At 38.4% G+C, this 27,643-nt stretch overlaps 2 protein-coding genes across 6 annotated transcripts in view; one reads left to right on the plus strand and one right to left on the minus strand.

Moving 5' to 3' along the window:
• GPR146 (G protein-coupled receptor 146) overlaps window positions 1-6,348 on the plus strand; it is a 50,362-nt gene extending 44,014 nt beyond the window's left edge. For both annotated transcript variants that reach the window (XM_021539707.3, XM_021539708.3), the window contains one exon: window positions 1,645-6,348. In XM_021539707.3, coding sequence (XP_021395382.1) covers window positions 1,689-2,693 — 1,005 coding nt within the window. In that variant the 5' untranslated portion in view covers window positions 1,645-1,688 and the 3' untranslated portion in view covers window positions 2,694-6,348. The remainder of the gene's footprint in view (window positions 1-1,644) is intronic.
• The window catches only part of CHLSN (cholesin), a 123,605-nt gene that overhangs the window by 74,607 nt on the left and 21,355 nt on the right, over window positions 1-27,643 (minus strand). The gene's annotated exons all lie outside the window — the stretch shown is intronic.

The following is a 27,643-nucleotide window of genomic DNA, read 5'->3' on the forward strand; positions in this document are numbered from 1 at the left end:
TTTTGGTTCCTTTCAACTGCAAAAAACCAGCTTTTCTTCTTCTTTCTTAAACACCTAAACCAACAGATGCTTCCTGAAAACAAATGGGGCTGTTCTCGGTGCTCAAAAATAGAATGAGGATAGAGAGACAACTAAAGATATGATATGGTCCACTCAACACAACAGTATATTTGAAGAGCTGATGTGAGAAAATAAACAAAAAAAAAGTCAAGTTTTCCCACAAAGGTGAAAACAACCTTTGAAAGCAATAGAACTTCTGATGTTGCCACAGAAGGCATTTCTCTGAAGAAAACCAACATGGGACAGTGAATAAAAATTTGCTTGCCCAGCTAAAATTACTGTATTTTTAACCTGATTTTATGTTATTAAGAAGAAAATGCAAACAAAACAACTACAGTGGGAAATAAAATATGGAAGTTGACACAATTTTGGGACAAATTCTGTACTGTGGCTGAAGAGTCAAAGGAGTAGCACCAGGGAGATGTAGTCACATACCCGCATGCTCACAGACCCCACACAGTACAATTTAGCCATCTGGTTCATGGAGTATAGCATGTTGTCTGGTAGCATTCATTTTCATTGCACAATGTTTATTGTGGATTGATTAAATCTTGCTCTCCCTCTGGAAAGAATCCAGGTACTTGTACTTACACTTTGCTATAGGTGCTGACAGAGGGGCACACAGAACCACGGGAGTGTGTGACAGGCAGGGTACGTGAGGTGGGAAATCACCTGCTGCACCAGCTCTACGCTGCCCCTGAAATGGGCTGCCATGAATAACAGCCATGACTTTAAGGCTGTGCCTGTTCTGAGTTGTACTTCAGAGATTATTTCTCATTCCTGCATTTTGGAAAGTGACTTTACACAATTGCTTTGAAGTCACTTGGTTTCAGTTAAAATGCTATCTCTACTGACGATAAAGCAAAAATGGCTGGGCCACAACTGCTGATAGTAGCATACTTTTTAAAGAATTTGAGCTATTTTGAGAGGAAATGATAGCTGATTCTTGCCTTTTTGGAAAGTCAGGCTGCCCTGATATTAGGTTCCCTGGACTACAGAGGTCCATTGTTTTTTTGAAACCAAATGGTTATAAGGTTGAAAGTCTGAATACAAACTGACCTATTTAAAAAAAAAAAAAAAAACAAAAAAAACCACAACACAACAATACCACCCCCCCCCCTTACACCTCATTTCCCAGTATCCTCTATTCTTTGTCAATTTTATCAGTGATCCAGTACACATCCACCATAGTGCCTTGGATGTGCCTCCTAAGAAACTTCTTTTTAAGGTAAAGATTACTTAAGATGTTAGATCTCTATTTTCCATCATGTTCAGTTTATATCCTTCCAATCTTCAATAGTTACTCGTATGTATTTTGAGCTATATACAAGGTACTGTTTGACAATTAAAAAAAAATTGCATTAGTATTCATATATACATCAGTACTTAATGATAGTTTACAGTTTACTTCTGCAGAACATGTATCAGTCTAATGAAATTTTTAATAAGTTTCCTTTCTTCTAGACTAACAACATCAGTTATGTGAACCATATAATCCTAAAGTTCAAGATGTTTTCTTCACAGTACTTTCCATTTCATTTCCAATGCAATATTTTAACATTTTCACTATTTTTCTCTCTACAGAAAAGCTGGTAACCAGCAAAGAAGTTAAAAAAGCTAAAATCACTATGTGGAGCTGTGAAGCCTTAATCAACAGTACTGAGAACAGTGAGGACCAGCATCTCTGCCATGACTTCGACCTTGTGCTTTCCATCTTTTCCCTTCTCTACCTCATTATATGTTTCCCAATTGGCCTTTGTTACAATGGCCTGCTGGTCCTAGTCAACCTCTACAACAAAGCTACTATGACTATGCCAGATGTTTACTTTGTCAACATTGCCATTGCTGGCCTCATCATCAACACTCTGGCACCAATGTACCTGTTGGGTCTTGCCAATACAAAATGGGCCATCTGGAATTCCAACAATGAAGTTTATATCACCTTCCTTATTTTATTCAACGTCTCATCGTTGGTTACCATGTACTCTACCACACTGCTCAGTCTGGACTACTACATCGAGCGGGCCCTGCCCAGGACTTACATGTCCAGTGTGTACAACACCAAACACGTCTGCGGCTTCATCTGGGGCGGGGCCATGCTCACAAGCTTTTCATCTCTCCTGTTCTACGTCTGCAACCACGTGTCCACCAAAATAATCGAGTGTTCCAAGATGCAGAACCAGGAAGCAGCAGATGCCATCATGGTGTTCATCGGGTACGTCGTTCCCGCCATCGCCGTTCTCTACGCGCTGACGCTGATCCTGCGGATACGCAAGGAGGCCACGCCACTGGATCAGGACACTGGGCGCTTGGATCCGTCAGTGCACAGGCTTCTGATTGCCACAGTCTGCACACAGTTCACCCTCTGGACACCCTATTACATTATTCTCTTGGTAAGCACGTTTACTAACCTACGAGGCAGAATTCCAGATGTAAATTCCATTCAGATATTACACTTTGCCACGATTTTGTCAAAATTCCTGGCTTTCTCCAGCAGCTTTGTCATGCCTCTGCTCTACAGATACATTAACAAAAACTTTCCCAACAAATTACGGCGTTTGCTGAAAAAGATACACTGTGGGAACCAGGGGTGTTCTCACGAGCGCACAGTGGTACAGCAGGTCATGACATAGGTGTGACACAACCCCTGGTGCTCTGTGACTGCAGCACTGGCTGCTCGCTGCTGGGACTGTGACACTGCTGTGTTGGCACTCAGAGATGTTTGAGAGTCCCAACCAAGAGGCTGGAAGGAGCTTTCATTGCAGCTGAATGCAACAGTCTTAATTTTCTGGTAGCTGTTGGCTGAAGTGGTGTGAGGCTCTGGCCTGTGTGCTGCATTACCTGTGACATCAGATACCTTCAGTGCACTGAACTGCTGACAAAAGATAAACTCTGGTTTCATGGCTCTGATCTTCCTGTCTGAAGAAATCACTAAGCAGTTAATTGAAGTCTTGACTGAAGACACAGCACCTTGTATCTTGTATAGGAAAAGGTATTACCTTGTTCTCTGTACAAAGAAGTGATAGTGCTATCCATGATGAAGTAAATAGCATTTTTCAATGAAGATTATATATTTGATCTTTACTGAAGATCATATTACCCAATTATACATGTCCAAATAGTAAATGTTAATTATAAATTAAATTATTTAATTTCTTTCTCCATCACTGATTCCCCTAATTTACTTTTTTCAGAAATTATTTTCTCACACAAACTAACCTGTTTTAATGTTTATGATAAACTGATTTTTCTTTCAGCTACAACAAATAACAAAAATATGTTTTAATTTTCCAGTGCTGTGTTTGTATCCTAAAACATTTCAGGAATTCAGAAATATTTATTAACTAATTCTGATGGAACTTAGACATGTTTGTTCCACATACTAAAATGAAGGACACAGTGGTTTACAAAGTTAAATCAGAATTTAACTAGTAAAGATTGTCTGGCTAAGTGTTATGGTCCACATATGTTCATGTAACAAGAGTAATTATCTTAAAAAATAAATATGTTTATGATTAACATTTTGTATTTTCAAGGGATATGTTTGCAACAAATAAATTAAACTCTTGTTAATCTAGGACATCACTGGCGGTCTGGAAACCATATAAAATTCTTCAATATAGGAATCCCAGTCAGCATCAGCTCTTTGCTGACCTCTCAAAAAAGCCTTCCACTGGGATTCTTGGATACACAGTAAAGTTTAGTTTCACAGTAGATTGGAAGAAATCCAATCCAGATCACCAGATTTTACTGATTGTATGAACACAGACATGTTGCAGGAAGCACATAAACAGTTACAAAAACAAGCTACAAAGTACTGACCCAAAAACTACCTGTTCTTGTGCTGCTGTTGCACTAATGACAGGAGGGGACAGGAGGGGGGTGCAAGGGAAGCTGATACTCTCCCATTGCTGTGGGGCCACGAGACATTTTTGTCACTTAATACATGCTACAGCATCATTTTATTGCTTAATCTGTTACAGCACAACATTATTTAAAAAATGTGACTCTCAAAGCTTCTGGTGTAGAAAAAAACATGGAGCAAGATCAGAACTGAACCTTTTCCATTGCTTAGAGCACAATCTTGTCTGGTAACTGGCCCTAGTCTGTCAGCAGAGACACATACTGAAGTTACATGTGAAAAGCAGGTGAGGGACAGACCTTTCAGATCTTTTCCCATCAAGCAATTTCTTCTCCTAGTCATCTTTGCTTATCTTCTTTATATACACACATCTCTAAGTTAGCAACATCCTGGTGGAAGACTTTCCATCAATCTTTACTTTTTTAAGAGCTTTTCATATTTTATTGAATATTTTTAACCCTTAAAGCCTACAGAGTAAATAATCTATTTCTGTGGTGTTTTCACTTTTAGCCTGTTGATTAAAACCATGTTAAGGACTGAAGCTGTTCCTTATCACTGTGTCCAACTCGCTCATTTTGTGTCCCTGTGCTGACATTTGTGACACTGGCTGCTTTCTTGGTTTTGCCCTCCTTGAGAGATTTTCAATGAATTTCTACATATCTTGAGCTCTTAAGCTCACTTCCACACAGAAGTGCTTAAGAATAAAATCTTTCCTTACAGCCATCAAGCAAACAGACTCCTTCTTCCCATCTGAGGAACACTAGGTTTCTTAAAGCGCCACCTGAAATCTCTCACGTAAAATCTGTTAAAGAAATCCTGTGCCATTATGCAGGAGGAGTTCCAGCAGGGAGGAACTGGCTTATCTGGTGTGAATAGAGGCTTTCAGAACTGGGACACTGCCAGAACAGTGCAGCTGAGCAGGCAACTTTTAAGTGCAATTTCAACTTCCATGTTGCATCCTTACTTCTATTTCCTCCTTCTCTTAAGACATCTTATTTTCTGTCTTTAAAAGAACTGTTGCCTTTATTTCTGTTCCTTTCTCTCTAAGTTAAATTCTCAGTTTCAGACCACGGCTCTTGTATAATTTCTCTTTATTGTTTTTCACTTCTCTGCACAATTTATTTAACTTTCATTTCTCTCCCATCTCTGCTTGTCTTGCACACCTGGTACCATTCAATACTCATGTTTACTTCATCACACTGACTCCTTTACAATGATCCAGATCTTACTCAGTGATTCAACGTTATAAATTTATGTAGTAAAATGGAAGCTGCTATTAAAGATAAGTAGAAAAACAGCTTTTTATGGAACTTACCCATGGAGTATCCAGTCTGTTTTTTTCCTAATCTTTTTTACTGCAACAGAGCTACGGATGTTTGTCTATATCCTTGATAAACACTAAATGTGATGGCAATCATAGATACAGCATCTTGGATAATTTGATCAACAAGACTGCTATCCAGTCAACCTCTTAGAAAAGTTAATTTGATTTATTAGTTGCCTCAAAGAAACTGTGCCATGGATCTGCCTGGCTGCTGTTCTCCTAAGGGAATTCTGAACTTAATTGCAGCACCCTCACCTGGTATCTCTTAAAAAGCAGCATCCCAGAAAGAGAGAGCTTTGCAGTACTTATATAAAGAGCAGTAGAGGAGCAAGTGCAGTAAAATACTTAAGGAAATACAAGGTATCATAAATTAGGAAGAACTTTTATGGACAAACACTTAACACACAAAGTTCTCGAGAATGGGGCCTTTCCATTTCAAATACCTGAAGGTTTCTGGTGACTGTAAATAGGGGCTTATCTATTACACATTTAAATAGATATTAATAAAAATACTGTATATATGCAAGATAAAAATCAGCCTACTGATGTAAAAAGAATCTGCAAAGAGTTTATTAAATTATTTCTAAAAATGTATCATTTAAATGTAAACCTCTGAACAGGCAGGTGCACTGTATGCTTCTGTATGTATATAATGTGTACTAGAAAGTAAGCACTAGTTAAGTGCCATTATTAACAGTATTATTTTCTCACAAAATTAAACTTAATATTTGAATTGATTTATGGCTTACAGCCCTCTTGCTGAACTGCTAATTAAGTCAAATCAAGGAACTAACAAAAATGTCATGTTCTGCTTCTAAGTTGTTAACACAGGTAGCTCGAGACAGGTCCTTGTTGACCAACTTAGTAGAGGTCCTAGTTTCAAAAGTTTACATTTCAGAATCAAATCTTTTTGGTTTCTGAAGATTTAATTTCAGTTAATGAAAGAAGGCGATCAGCCACTAGAAAATTCCTGGTTCTGTTACAATGAAGAGATGTGGACTCCAGTATCATGTCAAAATACTACAGAAATGGACTTTCTGGAAAGCTTCATAAAGGAAGTATTGACTCATAATACATTCTCAATAAAAAGTGTTCAACTGTACGTAGTCAATAAAATGTGTGATTTTTTTATTTGCTTTCTCGATAAAAACATGTTGTAGACAAAGTTAAACCTATGTGGCTTCACTGAATCAAAACATAACAAATTGCATGACTTGGATGTCAAATTCCCAGGCCTTAATTTGACATTATTAAAATCTCATTGTTCATCACCATGAAGTTGGCTGGGAATGAAAGCTAAAAGGCACATACCCTGCCTGACTTTTTTCAGAATAAAGAATCCTGCAATTAATGACAGAGTAACAGTGCACCTGGAGATCAATGCAAACATTGGCCACATCCTGACAACTTCCTTTCCTTTGTGCTGCCACAATCAGCTTCCTGCAGAAATTCTCTTGGTTCTCAGAACAATGTAATAAAATAACCCACACCTCTGGCATCCCAAAGAAAACACAGCTTATAAGAATCTAAGATACCTTGTTACACATTCATTGCAGTAATCACTGCACATAGCCAAAAGATTATTCCCCATAGATCAATTCATATACCCTATGTATATGAAAATATTTTCTTGGCTGTGCTTTCAAAATTATTCACTTGTTCCCTTTTGGTGTTCTGTGAAGCATAGGAAGACAGTAGTAACAGCAAACTATTTAAAATTATTATTGGTAAACTCTTAAAAAAAACCAACTTGAGTCCAAGGCACTTCTAAGTTTTAAGTCTCAGTCAGAAATAAATTAAAATGCAACTGTCACCATTTAATCAAAGCCTAGTATCTGACAGGATGCCCTTACTTCCACACAGTGCTTTAAAGGGTGTTTTCTTTAACAGCAGAGCCAGCGTCTCTGAACAAGTACAGAGCTGTGATTTTCTGATCCTTCATTCCACAGAGCTTTTGGATACAACCAACAAAAAGGCTGATTCTCAGCTGGATTAGTAAAACCCCTCACACACAACACAGACTGAAGGATCTTCAGTGAGAACAGTTAGTTAATAAGCAGCAAGTTCACAAGCTCACAGGTTGTTGAAGAGTGAAAAACTACATAAATGCAAATAAAAAGGGCTGATCAGGTCAAGATGTTTACACCAGTACAAACCAGGCTGACATGGCACCTGAATCTGCCATTATCTGTCAATACAGAATGTCACAGAAGTCAACCACATTTTGGAGCACTCACAGAAAATACTCACTCAACTCCTATATAATAGAATATTTTTTTGTGAAAAAAAATACAACACTGCTACCACAAACTCAGAAGGAAGTTGAATTATATCTGCACCTTTCTTTCCCTTGTTTAAAACTAAGATTCAATTAAATGTTTTTTGTCTGTGGGTATGTGCATCAGTAATGCCCCATTTATCACTGCTTAATAAAAATGAAAGCAGCCCAGTGTCTAGGCTGGAGACCTCGTGAGCTTCACTGCAGCAGCACAGGACTGGTAAGACCCAGGAAAAGCAGAACCTGCCCAAGTGCCACTCTCAGTTCCACTGTTTGCTGAGGACTCAGAGAGGAATTGATTCTTGCCTAAGTTTCTGCAGCTGTGAAGTGTCAATGCACTGATGAATCCTAAACATCTGCTCCTAAATTAATTTCTGTAGTCTCTTAATAAGCAAAATCTTGTGTATTTCTTGAGTATCTAGTGCAATACATTTTCCAAGTGAAAGCAATCGAATGGTACAAACCCAGCTGTGCAGACTGCCATGGCAACAAATCTGAAGTGTGAAATGTTTCCTCTGTTGAATTCCTTAAGTTTTCCATTATATATCAAAATACTTTGACATATGCTGACTACATTCTTTTTCCATCAGGAGAGCAGAGATCTATTATCTCCTTTGTCATCCCACTTTCTTCCCACCAGGTCCTTCCCTTACCTTGAAATTCCATGTGATTTCCTTATATTCCTTCCTTCGAAGGAACTAGCACTTTTAATTACATCTGCAAGAATTGTCAAAAATATTCAGTCTGCAGCAGGCAGATTTTCCATATTATTACAAAGCATGGCAGTAAAAGATTTTAAAACACAGGATTCTTATCAGAGTATTTATGAATTAAGTATAAAAACATACTGTAAAAAAAACCCCTTTCTATCAAAAGTTCGTTAAAGCAAGATTTATAACCAGAAATTAATTTTTGGTTAATTAATCAAATTTAATCTGGTTTTAAAAGTACTTGCATGTTTTTTCTCTTTTTCCAGTGGCAGGTCCACCTTGGGGTCTGCTGGAATTGGATCTGTTGGACATGGAGAAGTTTCTGGCAGCTTCTCCCAGAGGCCACCCCTGAAGTCCCTCCCTGGCTCTGTAAATTGAATTGAAAAGCCTAATTTTAGCCCCCCCCAAATTTTCAAATTTAAGCTACAATTTATCTTGAAATCAGTAGAATTTCTGTACTGTTTCTTATCTCCAAAACCTTTAAAAGGTCATTTTGAAATGAATTCTGGTATTGGTTTATCAAAGCTGTTTTAGAAACTCCATCTGGTGGTCACTGGCAGAATGTTCTTGCAGTAGTTCCCAACAGCAGTAAGATCAGTAAAATTAGTTAGATTTAAGTTAATCTTTAGGGAGAAAAAAAAATCAGTCCCAGTTTCTGGTTAAACACAGATTTGTACAGCTGGTCCTGCCTGCAGGCCCTGAGGGTACTGCTACAAGTATTTAGAGGAAACAAAATTAACCTCAACTTGGACAACCAACTGCTGCTGTGAGGGAAAGGCTGGTAAGACAGAATTCTGTTGCAAGAAACAAATCTCAATAATGGTTAATTTTGGTTTTTAACCTAATAGAAGGATATTTAACTAGGCTACTAGGTCTGGCTATTTGTAAAGAAATAATACTTTTTACAAAGCACATGTTCCTTGTACTGTTTCATGAAACATCTGTTACTAGTCATTGTGGTTGACAAGATGCTCAAAGACCAAAGGAAATGCCATTCCCATTCAGATCCTGAGTATTGTAATTCTTTCTAATTAAGTATGGTTTCACTAGTTCACAATGAAATACATTTCTTACTTAATTAAGAGAGAAGTCTGATATTTTTCAGATCTAGCCTATGTGCAATTAAATAACCATTTTAGCACCTGCAATGCTAAGCAGAGACCAGCTCTCTTATTGAAACTTCCTATTAGAAAAAGCTTTTTTCCACCCTTTAGTAGAATATTATTTTGAAATACAGGCAATTTTTGAGCTCTTGTAGCTGAGTTACACAGATGATTTACCTGTATAGAGGAATTTATTTTGTGATTGATAGAAACATTACTGTATAGCAATAATAATAAAATACTGTTTATAAAACAACCTACATTACAAACAGTGCTCAAATAAGCCAATAATAAAACCACTAATAGTGAACCACAGGCAAGGAACCCTGAGATGTGGAGGCAGCAATCACACAGCACTGAGCATGGCTATTCTAGGAAAAAAGGAAGAAATGTTGATTTACAACCAGCTTCTGAGATGCAGATAATCATTAGTAACCAGTGCTTATGGATAAACACCACCAGCCTGGGCTTCTGAGCCCCATCCAAGCAGAGAGAGTAAAACCAGCAAATTTTACAAATTCACATAGCTCCATGTACCTTATAAATAAGCATAAACATCTGAATTCCATTTAAAAACCCACACTTTAAAAATCCCTTCCTAAACCAAACATGCAGGGAATATAATATAATAAAGCAATGTCTTTTTGTTCCAAAATGAACCCATAAACAAAATTCCGTTAACTTTCTTCTAACTAGCTATTTTTGGATCTCTGTACAACTTGCCTCATGTTTTGGGGTTTGGTGGGTTTGGTTTTTTTGGAGGAGGGGTGTCTTTTTAATGTCACAGCCCTAATATTCTACAATGTTTTAATCAAGGACACAAATTTGCTTGCTGTCAATTAAGGCTAAACATATATAAAATTAACAGCAAAGCCTTTCACAAGAACACTTTTATACTGTGACTGGTAACTGTGCATCAATGTAGCAAAAGCCTTAGAACACATATTCCTCTATTAGGGGCTTTCCCCCCCCAGGAATTTTGAGGCATTGCATTAATATAAATGATTTTAATGTCTTAAATGCCACAAAGAAAAGCTTCCAATATTTAAGCTCAGATGAATAGAGTAAAAGAAATCTTTGACTAACACAGTGGCTTATAGCTCACACTCAAGATATTTTTTTCTTACATAACAACAATAGAGCAAAAATTAAGGTGAAAATACATGGCAGTTGATGAAAAACATCTTTCAAACAAAATTGCAGCATATTGCACGATTCAAAATTCCCGTAACAAAGCAACTGCTTTTCATCATAATACACTGGGGTATAGGCAATAACAGTCATTTAATATTCCAAAACAATCCTATCATTCTACAAAGGGATAGTTTTCTTAATAACATTACATCCAGAAAGCAAGAAAAGATATGTTAACTGAGAGAAGAAAGCAACAGTGTGGTCTGACAATAAATTTTGGGCTCCTCATGCAGGATTAGCTCCCAAACAATAATCACTGCCCCAAAGAATCCAGTCCAGTGCTTGGACTAACTGCAGGCTGCTGCAGCCCCTGGTCCCCAGGATCTGTGGTCACCCTGTGGCTGCTGGATGCAGCACCAAGCAAACACCAGCTCTAATGCTCAGCTCAGCCTGGCAGCTCTTTGCTGAGCAGCTGATCAGGATTGCTCAGAAGGAAGAACAGTGTGGGAGTCCAGGGCTTCCCTCTGGCTGCCCTGGCAGGTCTGGGACCCTGGCAGGGGTCAGGAACCCCCCTGGACAGAGCCCCCAGAGACACTGGCTGTGATCTCTGTCCATGGAAAAGAGTTTTCAACCTTACAGGATTAATTACCAGCTCTGAGTGTTTGATATAAGTAATAATTGTGACACGGGTGCAAAAGTAAAATTTTAGGATTCTAGATTAGGGGTCCAAAGGGGACAAGATGGAGGAAATTGGGTGTGCCTTGTCCTTTTTCTCCTTCTTCATGCCCTCCATGTCTCACTGTGGTGTTGGCATTTTTCTGTTGGTTCAGGCTGGGGACACACTGTCCAACGTAGGTGACAGATCTTGGCACGTTATTGTAAATGCAGCCCAGGGAGTTTCTGGTATTTAATGTTTGTAACATCCCACTGAGGGCAGAGCCCCACACGCTGCCCTGCAGGACAGAGCTGGGCAGGGCAGCAGAACATGTGAGAGATAAACAGAATAAACAACCTGGAAACCAGCACAGACCAATTATGGCTTCTGCTTTGGCAGTGGGGCTGACAGAGACTTTCTACAGTCTCGGGATCACCAATAGCACAGATTCCAACAGATAAGCAAGACAGGATCCCCATCTCCACAATACTCCACAGGATGGATCTGTCTGAAGCCAGAGAATAAAAAGACTGAAATCTCCAGGGCTGCAGCATTTCACAAGCCAGAAGCACTGAACTGTGTTTGTTAGACAAGATGGAGACGTTTCATCTGGCACACAAGATAGGAGAGAAAGAGCCTTTACTTCAAATTAAGCTTACTGTCAGGGATGTGTGCTCTGCTAAATACATCAGCAATATGGGTCAATTAAAAGAAATTATTGGTGTTGGTAAAAAAAAAAAGGCATTCACATCTGCTTTCTTTATAGCAACATCTGTCATTCAGTACTGGAGATATTTATTTTGCCACATGAGCAGTTCTGTTCAAAAATAAACCTGAGTTTTGCCCACCACAGCACACTATAGGTGGTTAGTGGCTGTACATGTTACCAGCCAATCCCTAAATATTGCCACAGCATCTCACAACTATTTCACTTCTGTAATTTCACCTTTCCTGCCTCCATCCTATCCAGAACATGATTATCACACATCAACCTTTTCCACTGACAGCAAATAAATTATTACATGCTAAGAAATTTCACCCCCAAAAAAATATTAATCCAGAAATCACTAATAAAAATAATTATTATATCATTCCAAACACAATCACTTAACCATTTTCTGGAGCTTTATGAAACCTTTATACAACTGAGCTAGTCTGAGCTATACAACTGACTAGTCTACTTGCCACTATTCTCATATGACTTGTACCCTGTGACCATTTAAGCAAATTAAACAAACTGGTTTATTGGTTTTTTCTAAGGAACGATGCAGCTTGTCACACAACAGCAATATTTTGCTTTTCTTTTACCAACACATTAACTATGACAATAACAGCACAGCAAGCTGCTGCTGAAACTCCACTGGGAGCTCTTAACATACCTCAAAAATGCTTTTGTTTCTGTACATGAGACAGAATTGCAGCTATCAAGATGGGAATCAGCAAAGTCTAAACAGAGTAAAGAATATAGTTGGGAAACTTTTATTTTCTAACCTCTATTTCTCCTCTGCCTTTCAATTTATTCCATCATCTTGGAAGAATAAATTTCTCCGTAGCCAAGTTTCTCCACCTGTAAAATGTGATGCTTTCTGATGTGTGAGTCTCTCAAGCTGTGTACAATTCTGAAATTGTGTTGTGCTACGTGCACCTGATTCCAAGTAGGAAACACATTCTTACTCCCTAAATACCACTGAATAATGATGTTTAATACAGGTTTCAGACAAAGTATGAACTAATGTCTGTAAAGGTGAATGCATTTTAAAGATGGGAGCTTTCTCTTTGATTACTTTTTCAAGATGGGCGGTGTAAGAAATAGCTTCTCTCTTTTTACTTTTCCGGTTCTATTTATACAATTTTGTCATTAGTGGATAAGTCTCTGCTTACCCAGCGCATGCATTGTCAGAGCAGAGGTTACTGAGTAACAGGAAATGTGGCCTCAGCATGGCTGTGTCAGGGTTTATCTATCTGCACGGGAGTAGCTCCTTGCTCATTAACTCAGAGTCACTGAAACCTTTGTCAAGAGTGGTTTGAATATTCCTTAAATTGGCACAGTCATTGATTTGCCTCTCTTTTACTAATAAACACCAAGGGCACAGCCAGATATCCCTGTGTACACCCACCCAAGGCAAATTCAAAAAGATATAAACCTCCAGCAGTTCGCTCCTGGCCCTCAGCCAAGAAATAATTTTAGTTTCCCCCAACCCCATCCCCAGTAGAGCCCAGGGTTATCAATAATGGACCTACTCAAAGCACTTCAGTGGAAAGTACAGCAACAAAACTGTGTTGTAACTGTTCAGCATTGCCTCGAGTGCACAAGTGATCCATTCTGGAAGCTAAAAAGCTAAGTTGATGACCAAAACCTTCCTGAAATTTTTCTGTAATTTCAAAAACAATCACTTCACTGTACCTACAGAGTTTAGTGTGCTCTCTGCACAGCCCTCAGTCCTAGAAAGAATAAGGTGACACTTGAAATTTGCATCTTTACTGGAAAACCAACAAAATCACCTGATTTGCATGTAATGACAATAGGGTGGTTTTTTGGGGTTTTTTTACCATTCTTAACTATAAGAATTTAATGTCAACAGAATGAGCCTGGATTAGGGTACAGCTCATAGGGAAATGTTACATACAAAACACCTGCACTACACTGCCACTCTGTCCAAGGCTTTCTGTAACAGTTTGGAGGAACTACTGTAAATAAAAGGGAAACAATAAACAACCTATCCAGTCCAACAAAATGCTACATATGATGATCAAAACCAAAGGCTCTGTGTGAATTACAGTATTCTAAATAAAGTTCATTGGAAATCACATTTCACAGAGCCCCTGAACTACTGAAGAACTCCTCGAGAGGACAGTTACCTGACAAAGAATGAGAACCTTCAACCTGAAAACTGAAATGTTTCTGATCTACTGCTGCAAGCCAAGACCCTCCATCCAGTCTGCCTCTAATCTCAAGGAGGTATTTGGAGCAGTAGTGCTAACCTGCAGATGAAAACATAGATCAAGTGCTAAAATATCTTCTCCAGGTAATCCACAACTCAAATTTTGAAATTTAGACTCATACACATTTGTCTCATTTCACTTTTTTGAAGTGTTTTGGCAGTTTCCATGTGTTTTTCAGTGAACCTTGTTAAAGTGCAACAAGTGGGAAGCCATGAAAACAGAGTGCTGATACACTGGTCACAAACTACCCTCTCAACCCACAAAAACCACTACAGGTTACTGAAAGGTTGCAACAGAAATGCCCTTCCCCATGAGCTGGTATAAGAAAACATGATGCTACTGACACATCCCAGCCAGATGAGCTGCACTAAAAAAAAATCATGAGCCAACTCTTTCTTGCTTATTTATATCTGAGGTTTTAAGAACACTATTCAACATAGTCACTGACTGATGCTGAGCCAGACTCAAAACATCCTTCATACTCCAAGTCTTGTCTTTTAACACCTCATGGTCTGGAAAAATAATTTATTGCACGTTTACAGTAACATGAGTATTCCAAGAGCCAGAACCCTTGGAAAAATAGAAATACACCTCTTTTTAAGCAAGGCTCTTAATGGCTTGACCTGCTGTGCTTTGTGTGGAGCTTTTGTTGTATTAAGCAAAGGGCGTGGTGTGGTATTTATTCCACAGGCTTTTCCTTTTCTAGACCTCTAGCACTTCACATAGCACACTGGGAAAAAATGCAATTGCAAAGGCTGGCCAGTGAGTGCAGGATTACTTCATGAACGGGAAAAAAAAATCCACTGGATGGCCTCACATACTTAGAAATGGCAGGGACAAACACTACTTTTCTGTTCTAAAATATCTCATTGCAGAGGAGAATCTGAACTTTAAAGTCACATGATGATGAAACCATAGGGTTGCTAAACATGCAACGTGTATGGTTTGAATGACTTCAGCAAAGTTCCTGTTTCCCTTACAGAACTGCTTGATTTTTAAGTCAGCAAGTGTCTGGATTCTTCACCGTGGTGTACAGCAGCTGAAGAAATTATTGTAATACACAAACTCTGCTTCCAACAGAAATAGAAAGGGCTATAAGTTTCAAACAATAATTGTATTTCATCTGCCATTTCTCAGTGAAAGTCGCAGCCTGTTGTTTCTGTGGAACAATTCCTTGAAAAGGTAAGTGCTTTATATTACTTTGAATATGCAATGTTTTATTCAAGAGGCTCAAATAATGAAGCTAAGGTTGTAATTGAAAGTTCTTAGTTTTCCCTTTTATAGCAACATTTGAATTACACCAAGTAAAATACTGTATCTGGGAAAGGTCCTCAGAAATGTATAATGAAGCTGAAATTTGTGATAAAACTGGGCATTAAGTAGAGAAAATGTGAAGACTGTTTTCCAGTAAGTACTTCACTCTTGTCAAACCAACGGGAGGTGGATGATGAAATCCTGTTCAGTGGTTTGGACAAACGACTCCAACCATTGCCTAAAACCAAACTTTTAAAGGATGGACATTGTCAGATAATCTTAACCCACTACAGGCATTGTATAGGACAGGAAACAGTTTGGGGATTGTTTAAGTCACTGTTAGTTCCTTTATATTCTAGAAAAGTAAAAACAAAAGCTTTCGCTGTCTCAGGAACTGCTACTTCCCCACAAGTTACGGGTAGGATTTTTTAAGCCTTTACGACTTCAAATACATGCCTAAGAGTAGGAATTGAGATCTTACAAGAAAGATGAATAAAGTATTTCACATTTTAATCTCATATACTGCAAGCTGCCCCCATCTGTGAACTTGGCAGAGGCGGTGTGAGCAGCAAGGACATCTTCTGCCCCCACATCACGTGTTATCCACAGCCACTGCACGGCATCCCTTCCAAGAGCAGGCTTGCACAAGCAATGCTATGTGTGTTGCTTTATGACTGCATGAAAGAATATTTTCCTTCTAAATGCTGGTGACAGAATGCAGAAAGACTGCCCTACCAGACTTTTTATAGAGGAAGAGTTCTGGCTGCCAGGGAGAAACTCCCCTGGTTTAGGAGCTCTTCCTTCTAGACTTTAAATAAACACAAGTCTCCCTGAAACCTCCCCTTCTGCAAAAGTCAAACATTAAAGTGAGGATGGCGAATCCAAACCCAATGGAATCTTAGGGACTGGCTCCCCTCAACACTGAAAGTCCTTTCACAACTTGCTATTTTTAAACTGCTTTTTGAACACTGAGCTCACTGTGTTGGAAGTGAAGGGGAATGTATACACTGTGCTTCAGAAAGTTAAAATCAAAGGTATTTGCTTTAACTGCTGAATTATAGGGAGGAAACAGAGATAGAGGAAAAAAAATCCAAGAAAAAAGTGAGGCCACATGAAGTTAAGGAGGGATTTGTGACATGACTGATGGCAAATTAAAGTAAGGGGAAACTGAAATAAAGGGACAAAATACTGGAGCATGACAACACAAAGATAAACCAAGCAGCATATTGCAATCCCTACTTCCCTCAGTAACTAATCATAAAACAAACAGGAATAGACCTGGTTTCTGCCATAGTTACCGTGACTAAATGGAAATAAAAAAGTCAGTTTATGTCATAGTATGTTGTAAGAGAAAAAAAAAAAATTCAGGTCTTGAGGTGTTTGCACTGTAAGCTGACAGATTCCAGTAAAAGAACAGAGGACTTGTCAGCTGCTGTTGTCACCCCCTCCACCCACATCACAGCAGAGCATAAACATTACATGTATTTGGAAAAAATAAAAGAATGTCCCTGCAGTCAATCCAACAACCAGACAAAAACTGAGGGAATATGAGATCTTCTCACAGCAGAGGAAAATGACATAATAAATTCACCATTTTTCTTTATGATGGAAACTCTAAGTAATTTGAAAAAAAAAAAAAATGTGGTCAGCTGTATGAATATTCTGAAATAAAACATCATGTGAGAAGCCATTCTCTGCTGCTCTCATGGAACATAAGTTTTTATTTTAAATTAAATTACATTAGTACTACCAGTGGTCTGAAAATCTTTACAAACATTAATACTACTATAGCAGAAGTAGTGAGCTCCTTCATCCCATTGTTATTCTAAGCATGAACTTGATGCTTTGGGTATATTTTGAAAGTGGAAAGGTAATTTCTAAGAGCTGCTTTACATGATAGATGAGCAACTTACAGTCACAGGAATCTCTAAAGCTAATCATAGTGATGTCAACAAACAAAAAAAAAAAAAAAAAAAATTGAGAGAGGCCATCTGGGACTATTCCCAATGCATCAGCTGCAGGAATTGCAATGGGGCCAGGCTGTTCTGATGGAGCCCAATTCATAACACCAGCTTGAAAACCCTAATGCAGCCACTTCATAAAGAGGTGAACAATGCATCTTGAAAAGTCCTGTGTATCCTCAAATTTCACTGAAACCATTATGAAGAGCCAAAATATTAAAAAGAAAAAAAAAAAAATCAGATTGTCAGGAAGTCAGAAATTTATATTTCTCTCTTTTAGAGAGAATGCAGGTGTGTTGCAGCTTGAAGGAAGAACTGGACATGTCTGCTTGTACACGAGCCACAGTCTGAGCTCCAAAATGCCATTTGCTCTTTTTAATATGAGACACCAGAACCAAATATGAAAAGAGCCCCTGTATTATCATTACTTTAAGCTTCTAGGAATAATTTAAGGGGGAAAGCTAATAACTACAGCATTGACTTTAATCTTATTTGCCAAACTAAAAATATTTCATAATTGGCTACAAACTGCTAGGAGATATTTCTTCTTCTGTAATAAACACTTTATTGAATTCAAACAAGAATTATACTCACACTAACTAGCCACAGCAAAGCTGCAAACAGCTTATTCTTTTGATAAAATTTTGTTTGTGTGGGAATCCTAAAGTAATTCCTTTTAAAAAGCACACCTAGAATTTTTTCCTTAGCTCAAAATTCTAATACTTACACTGATTATAATTATAAAAATATAGTTGCACTGTTATTTCCCAAAGTGAGCATGTTAGTTCTACGCTGAAGGGTTCCTTTTGTTCAGTTTAAATCCTTCATCAGATGAGGTAATTTAAAAGACATATATTCAAGTGAGGATAATAATATTTAGATAGAAAGGAAGCATAAATGTTAGTTATTTAATGTTTATGTCTGTGGTTGCACTGAAACTGTTTCAGGCATCTGCTTTGACACCAAATGAGAGAAAAACACATCCTTAGCCTCTGTTTAACACTGTGCTGGGCTGTCAATAACACACTACAGTGTGCATGCAGGTGGGTACAGGAAGAGAAACCAAAATGCTGCACTTGCTTGCACAGTAAGCTGCAGTTACTGAAATATGCTGCATTAAGCCTTACTTTGTTTTAAATGCCCAAAGAGTATTTAATTAAAATTAAAAATACATTGCCGTGGTCATAATTGAGCTCAGTATCAGTACCAAGGCCAGGTCCTGAGCATTTATTCAAGTTTTGGCATCTTTTTTTCCTGTAATTTGATATAAGGCCATATGATTTCCTGTAAAACCCCAAACTACATCCTTTGTTTCCTTTGCAGTGACGTTACCAGAAAAGTTGAATGCTGCTAAATTATTCTGGGGTTCTCAGCAGGGACAGTGAGCACAGTTAGTTGGCCCATAGAAGCTGTTGAGAAGGTAATGGAGATGTAAACAGTACCAGATCTGAATTTTTCCATTCAGCCCTGCAAAAGGCCGGATGGAATTTGCAGGTAACACTGGAGGCTCTGGTGGAACAGCTCTAAATGTAAATATTTCCTAACATTGAATCTACAGTGTGGGATGATAACAGACTTTCTCAGATGCTCAAGTGGTCACAATCCTTCACCAGATTAAGCTTCAAATCTCCCTCCTACCAAAAGATCAAAATTTGACTTACAGTTTCCTTTGTTCTTGAGACTCCTCCCAAGTATTTAAGAGGAAATGCATTGAAGCTAAAGTTTCACACACAAGAATTGCTCATATCTAATAAACTATTTTTAAGCTTCAAAACTATATTGACTCTTAACTTGCTTCACAGACTTCTGCCTGTTTTTGTCCATCAGTTCTTTCCTACATGGTGCACCCCAGCTCAAAGGCTGGAACCGAGTCTGACCAGCCAACCTTCCCCTCCTGCAAGACCATCTGTAACAAAAAACATCTTCCCTGGGTGCATCAGTCCTTCCTGTAGTGGAATCTCCCAGAAAACAACCTTTTCTACAAAGCAAGAAACTCTGACTTTAAAAAGGGACAAAGAACACTGCTGAATCAAAACATAACTCCACGCTTTTCTATAAATGAAATTATAATTATGTAAGATTACATACACATTTAATCAAAGCCACTTTGATAAGTCAACTTTTCTAATTAAAACCAGTATTAGAATTCCAATTTTGAGGAGAGATTAGAAACATCACAAATGTGAAGTAGTGTCAGAGGTAACAACCATAAATTAACTGTCAAACAGTATTAAGACACTGATTTATCTATAATGAGCACTGCTTAAAAACCTTAATGCATCTCTATAAATTTTTACCAATTTAACATTACTTTCATTTTAAGAGTTAACATCACTAAATCCCCTTATAGAAAAGGCATTATGTACAACTAAGTATGCAGTTTCTTGCCACTGTGACTATAGAAACTTCTGCAGGGAGAACTCCATGGTCCTGTCTTTGCCTGCTTGTTCAGAACAGCTTCAGGTAAAACAGAACAGTAAAAACACCAAAGTCTAACACAAAATTGGAATCTTTGTGAATAAAAAAGATTTTTTTTTTCCAGAAAACACTCTACACAATAAAAATGCCTTTAACTTTTTGCAGTGCTGAGGAACATCTTTAATCAGACATTCCAAATTAATTAGGAATGGGTTCGTTTTATCTCATGTTTAAATATATTTACTCTTTGCAACTAAAAATGGTATGCTATTTTCTGTATCAATAAGTACAGAAATTTCATCTTAGAAGTTGAGCTAGTTATGATTTTAGGTGGTCTGGAAAATGCATACATCCATATGCATTACAGTTTTTCACGAGTACATATTATGTTCTCATAAAAGCCTTTTGGCTTAAAAGAAAAGGAGCCTCCTTTACTGTACTGTTATACAGTAACAAAATCATTGATCAACATATCACAGAGTCATTACAGCTAACAGCCTAACCATATTACTCTCAAAATTCCCTATTTCCAGGAATTTATAATGCAGCTGTAATAAATGTTCCTTGCTAAAACTTTATCAACAGGTTTATAATGCACCAAGTAATCATTTTCTCAAAGTTGAGCATGCAGAAATGCATTATTTTTTGCTGTTTTATGCAACAGCTACATCTGAGAAATCACAGCATTATTAATGTATAAAGATGTTTTGGTATAAAAGCAGTTTGTTCATAACAGTTCTTAAACACTCTCATTAATTTTATACAGGCTCCTCAGTACAGACTGCAGCTATGAAAGGCTTTTTTTCAGAACAGAAATGAAGCAAAACTAAAACAAAGAAAGGAATGCGGCTCATGCTTCATATTGTGATTATCTTTGCATTTTCCTCAGTATGTGGTGTGAGACTGCAGCTGGGCTCAAATGATACAAAATTCCCACCCCTGTGACAGGACAGTGGAGCTTTTTGTGGCTGGAGCTGCTGCCCACACGCTGGATTGCCCTGCAAACCGCCTTGGCCTTTTTTGGCAAGATAGGCAGGAAAAGCAGCTCCACCTAAACAGAGCCAGCTCCTTCCTCACCCACTGAGCAGCCAATATTCCATATATTCCACAGGCAACATGAGTGTGCTGGATCCTGGCTGTCCACATAGCTGAGCTGCATCAAGTGAGGAAAAGGGAGGAGTGGTAAGAGCAGAAACCACATCAAAAATAAAAAGGCAGATTTCTCTGGCTAAAAATAATTTCAAGCTAAATTGGGTAATAACACAGGGGTGTAAAATCCACCAAGAAATTACTGCATTTATTCTGAACAAACTGTTTGCATGCCTGGCTGCACATAATATATTCAATGCAAAAACAGGCATTAAAACTGTACTTTAAAACTTGTTTCACCTTACTTTTCCAGCTCCATTTCAAACACTGTTGAACAGGAAATAAGCACAGTGTGGAAAGAAGGATGACTTCTCACAATATGACGTGGATCATCTACCCAAGCAAGAGCCAACTTTTCACCTCCCCAGAAGAAATCGAAGCCATCATAGCTTCTCAAAACATCATATCCAGATTTATGCACTGTTACATTGCCTTTTTTGTACCTGCAGGATTAATAGCTGGCATATGTATTTTGATCATTTTCATAAAGAATCATTTGCAGAACAAAAGAGCAAGCTTGGACTTACTTCTTTTACACTTCACCATCAGCAATATCATAATGATTTTTTTATCCTTTACTGTCATCGCTAGACCTGACTATTTAACAGCAACCTATCTTGCCTGTAGCGTACTGTCATTTTTTTTCAACTTTGTTTATTTCAATTCTCAGTACGTTCTCATTTTGACACTTCTCACACTATTATTGGAGAGATTTCCACCACGGACTGCTCTCTGCAGAGCCACCCAAAGACCCATTTTGTGTGTTGGGTTTGTACTCATGTACACCTTCTGTTTGTCCCTGACGGAGGCAGTGCTGATTGGCACTGATAATTATCACCTGCAAGCACACTGCCAGCTGGACCCATTATTTGCATGGCCTGAGTATGAGATTGTTAAATTCACCTTTGGGTTTGGAATCCCATCCTTACTCCAGATCCCCTGTTTTACTGTTCTGTGGGCTAAAGAAGCACGTGCTGGAGCTCCAGCCTTGTGGCAGCACGTCCGCGCTTACCCCGCCGTGTACGCGACGGGCGCGACGATGTTCATCTGCCGCCTGTTCTACAACGTCATGATTCTCTTCAGGACAGCACTGAAGCTACAGAGGAGCATTGGAACGACAAAGAACGAGCTTGTGATGAACATTGCAGAAATAGTGATGTTCTGTGAGAGCTGTGCTAGTTTGGTAGTTATACTTTGTTTTTATAAACCGTTCAGGGATGAAGTACTTGAAGTCATACAGAAGTGCCGAAGGAAAACCCGTACCAACAACCACCTTGAAATACCAGAAACAGCCATGACACGTCAAAGTGGGTCTCAGTAATACTTTCTCTTCTTAACTGTCAATCCACTGCACTTTTTAGCTTGTGGGTTTTGGTTTGGTTTTTTACTTCTTCAAAAAAAGGGCAATTGTTCCTTCTTTAGAACCCAAACTTGGCTTATCTTACAGCTAGCAGTACTAGAAGAAAAAAGATGACCAGTTCTAATACTTACAGTGAAATCTGTAAAAAAACTTCCAGGGTCTGGGGCTGTTTGGGGTTTTTTTCATATATACATAGATATTTAAATAATCTATTTTTCTGCAAGCATTGCTTCAAAGTCAAGTAGAAAGATGAGTACTGTTACCATAGCACTGTGCTTCTGCAATAGTATCAATGCCCTGGCAGAGCTGCAAACAAAATTATGGCAGAAAGCAACTTTGAACAAAGGTCAAAATCTATAGTCAGAGTATTTTCTCAGGTGTGCTTCCTCCTTTGACTTCTTACCCTTCAAGCTACATATTTCTATAACAATGGCATATAACTGGTATGTATAATTCCAGTGGCAGCAGCAGTGAAGTTTCTGTTTGAACTCCTGTGCCAAAAAAAAGAAAGAAATCAAATTAATGGAAATGCAGGTCCATAAAAGAAAGCTTTGGGTCCTTTGTGAGGCACTGAACTGGAAAGATCAATAGGATGGCTAATTAAAACTTTGTGCAAGAATGAAAGCTTTTTATTAAGGTACCCTCAGCTTCCACTTTGCATTTAGACTTACAGCAATGACTGATTTAAGCCATTCCTGATGAGTTCATTCAGAAGTATGAACTCATTGGAAGAGCCATACTAAGTTAGTAATACACTAACTGAAAAACAGAGAAAAGTCAGCCCAGAGCAATAGAACTGAGGTGTATTTTTAAGAAGGCAAACAAAACCCAAGCCCCAGTTCCTAACTGGAATCAAGGCTCTGCTAGAGACAAGCACTGTACATTGAGATGAGAGTTAATGGGCAAATAGTGCAAAAAGAGGAAAAAATCTGAATTAGAATAAAACAGCTGTGGTGCAGGAGTTTGGATGAAGCCCTGCAGGATCAGTAGCTAATGCAGGCTGAGATGTAGGTGCAAAGCTGTAAATGCTTGCTTTAAGCACATTATTACTGCCACCAAATCTGGCCAGGAGCCACCTTAGGCATTTAGCTTTGGCTTCAACTTCTCCTCTTAAAAAGGTGGAGAGAACGGAACTAGAAAAAGCACAGAATTGTGCTAAAACTTGGATACTGACATAGACTCAGATGGCAAAGTTACAAAAACACAGCGCTGTGCTTGAAGAGTTCTGAGAAAAGCTATTTTGATACTTAAATCTGTGCCTTTGTATGAAACCCAGGTGCTAAGGGAAGTGAGAGGGGCTTTTTGCAGTTATATCCTTCGAAAGATCTTCCTGATGGGGTCTTCAAGATTGGTGTAGGGAGCTGGTGTAAATCAGCATGGGCTGCCTAAAAGGGAACAGCAGGAACTGATTGACCAAGATGAACATCTTCCACAAGACAACAGCCAAGAAATGGAAGAACAATAATCATGCAGAATATACATCAAGTTTCTAGAGATATGGATCTAGTCTTGGACATCCAAATCCTGACAGGTATGGACCATGACTGTATCACATGCAAATAAAGGGCAATATGTAATCCCACTATAACTGTAAGGACCAACATTTCCACAAGATGTAAAAATCAGCTGGTAAGATATCTGCATTACATTGTGTCAGCCTGTTCTCCTGTTCAGTTTTGTTCTGCTGCCAACATGAACAGATGGATAATTAAAAAACTCTACATATAAACAGATCATTATAGAACGTGGTCAGAAAGGAAGTAGGCAGATAAGAATCATCTCTTTGAACACAAGAGCCAATTTCATACTTGTGAAAGGGATTCTCAGATGGCATCAGAGATTTTGTTTTGCACCTGAGAAGAGGGAGATTAAACAACACAGACCAAAGATCAGCCTTGCAGAAAGAAGTCTGAAGAGATGAGTTGTAAGAGCTGTACATCAGTGAAAAAGCTGACAGACTGAATGAAAGAATATGTCAGAGGATGCAAGCTGTTTATCCCAGCTCAGAAAGTCAGAGTTTCAGCTGCACTGTGGATAAGGAAGATATTTTGTAGTATGGGAATTATGTGTGAATGATTCTACTTCATTTACAGCTTCCATGTATTTTATATTGAAGGATGAAAGAATAAATATTGTGTTGTTTCTGAGTTACTTTGGAAGGTGCCTAAAAGAAAAATGAGTCAGTAAAAGTTGGCTGGGACCTGGGAAGTGATCTGATGGTGAGTGAATGCCAGTGACACACCTGGGAGGAGCCACAGGGTTGAGCAGGGCACAAAGATGCTTCATGATACCCCCAGCAGGGTACACAGCTAGAGCAGAGCCATACCCAAGTGTCACAGACAAAAAATCCTGTAGGGACCTACTGTGAGATGTAGGATCTGAGAGTGAGCACACCTTGGCAGAATGAACAACTGTGTGTGAGTCTGGGAGCTCCCAAAGCTCCTGGCTGCCATCTGTGAGATGTGAGCACTTGTACTCTGATCTCCTCCCTGTCCACGTGGAAAAAAAACTGAGTATTTTCTGGATGGCTGGTTATATTGCCATGAAGAAATCTCTCTGTACAACAGAAAGACTTTGCAACTGAATATGAGAAAACAAAGGTAAACAGGAGAGAAGAGGTTGAAAAATGCAAAACAGTAACTCATTTAGTTATAAGTATAAATTTTAGCAATACAGAAACGTTTTCATAGAATTATTCTTGATAAAGTAAGAGCTTACATTAAAGTTTAGGGCAATGAATATGTGGTCCTAGAGAAAATCTATTTGCATCCAGCTAGAATATGAGAGCAAACACCCCTATGTGCAACAGGGAAGGAACACAAGCAGTTTTCCAAAATCCTTCTAATATGGTCTGATATGAGGGAGAAAAGAGCAGCTTTAACTAAGATTAAAAGTAATATTTTTAAAATAATTAATAATCAAAAAAATGTTTTTAAGAACAAAATAAAATCTCCATGCTCTGATATTTTTTCCTCTTATGCAAGCAGCAGCTCTGTTGAACCCTCACTTCTCCCAGGCTTCACCCAGTTGTGAACAGTATGTTCCAGAAGAAATACAGCATATATTTTTATAGGCAGGCTGTCAAAATTAACTGAAGGGATATACTGGAAAGTTCAAAGGAGAATATTTTACTTCTGTCTTGGTAATATTTGTATCTTTCCACAACTTTGGTCTTCATTTTTCAGCCACTTTGTTCAGTAGAAGAAGAGAATGATCACGCTACTGAAATTAAAGCTTGAATTTCTGAGTTGGTAGCATATTTTTGAAAAGAACTCAGGACTAATCATAACTGAACCAGCTGGCTCAAACTTGATCTGATCCCACTGCAAACAACATTTGAGCTAGAGACTGGATGTGCACACAAGCTGCTACATCCCTACACATATTTCTGAGCCTGCCCTTACTTACAGTCTAATATTAAACTCACAGACATCTGAAAGGGCACTAGTATTATTTATTATGATTATGAGGTAGCTGCAGAAGATTTGGGGCAGCGTGAAAACTCAAGCAATCCAGCCAAAGTAAGTACTTTATATAATGTGTCCACCATATATGCTGCAAGACAAATAAATTCACCAGTGGATAGAATGAAAGAATAAATTTCACTTCCATGATACAAAGTGTCCAGCAAAGGACTGCCAGACTCAGCCACTAAAATAAAAATCATTGATGTTTTGCAAAAATCTTTTTAAATAGCATTTCAATAGAGCCTGAAGTCCTAGGATGAGGCTTTGAGCACTCTGGTTTAGTGGAAGGTGTCATGGCAGAGAACTTGGATTTAGATGTTTTTTTAAGATCCCTTCCAACCCAAAGCATTCTAGGATTCTGTGATCTTTCACTAGACAACATTCTGTGGCCTCATTTAGTGGAATTTTTAGATTATCCCTTAAGAGGTTTGCAATATATGCTTTAAGAAAAATAAAAAGGTTTTACCAGAATAGTTTGAATGGGTTTGAATGGGTGTTGTCCCTGCAAAAGGAAAAGGCTGAACTTTTAAAAATTATTTTTAGTAAGAAAAATGCATTCTCAGAATTATTGGCAACTGCAAAGCCTAAATACACAAAATACACTCCATCCAACATTTTCTGAAGGCCCACAAACAATTAATTCCAGCTCAAACTAAGTCTGATTATTTGCAAGAAAGACTATTTGCTACTGAGGCTTGACAAGATAAAGGATGAGGGTGCCCTAGAGCAGGGTAATGGATGCTGATTTCATTCAGTGGTTGAAAAAGGTGAGAGAGAATTTGGACATCAGTCTACCTAGAAATCCTTGTGAACAGTACCACAGCACCTGTATTTCCTCTAGAAATCGTTGCAGTAGAGATTTTTACACAAATCTTATTTCTTCTGCAGATGGTTATATTACAGTGCAAGCATTCCAATACAATTTTAATTTATGCTTCCTTCCCCTTCCATGCTATAGAGTGCTTTACTCTTTTTCAGCTTTCTATACCCTTGCCCTGATCTAATTTCTCCAGGACTCAACAGCTTCATACACAAAACACTTCCATACTTTTGACAGAATGCAAGAGTCTCCTGCATCTTAGAGAGATGGAGAGGCTGCCACAGGAGCTGTGATGCACCAGACCCCTCAGTGCTGCTCCCTCCCATACTCACACCTCCCACCTTCTTTCTCCTCAGCTGCCACCTTTCAGCAGCACAATAACAGGCACATATGTTGAAATCTGTTAAATTACACAGAATATCTCCTATTATACCCCAGATTCAGCCTCTTGGTGCACTGAAGTACATCACAACTGCAGCAGTGCTTCTGAAAGACTCTCTGGTGTTAGACATGTTTACTGAGATATTTACAGAGCTTTACACATTGCCACATAAACCAGGAAAATTCCAAATGCTGGAGTACTGAGGTCTGACATTATACAAATGCTACTGCACCAGTTGCTTTCACAGATTTTGTCAGCAACACTCACAGTAAGGTAAAACAGGTAGAGCTTTAAGACTCAACACTCACAGCTGTGACCATGGATCATAAAGGCAGTCACTGTAAAGTCCTGTGGAATACTGACAGGGAAAGAGCAAGGGTACAACTTTCAGCAGCTGCTAAAATTACTTTGAAGTATTTTATGGAATATGGAAGTGATAAACAGTGAGATTAAGATACATTCATCAGTAACAATAATTTGACTGCATAAACAAGGGCCTGAAAATGCTGTGATCTGTTTTAGGAAACAGGATTCAGAGTACTCACACAATCATCTCATAAAATATTTAGAAAAATACACAATTCATCAATTACAATATAATAATATACAAAATCACTGTAATATTAAATATGACCTCTTAAGTTTCACAGTTCTTCTAGCACAGAAACCAGCTACTTCATGGGTTGTTTGAAAGAGAATTTCCTTACAACTCTGGAAGTATGGCAAAGTAGCATATTTCTTACCATGAATTTAAACAACAAAA

Source organism: Lonchura striata, chromosome 16 (assembly GCF_046129695.1).
Source record: "Lonchura striata isolate bLonStr1 chromosome 16, bLonStr1.mat, whole genome shotgun sequence".
Classification (NCBI taxonomy): domain Eukaryota; kingdom Metazoa; phylum Chordata; class Aves; order Passeriformes; family Estrildidae; genus Lonchura; species Lonchura striata.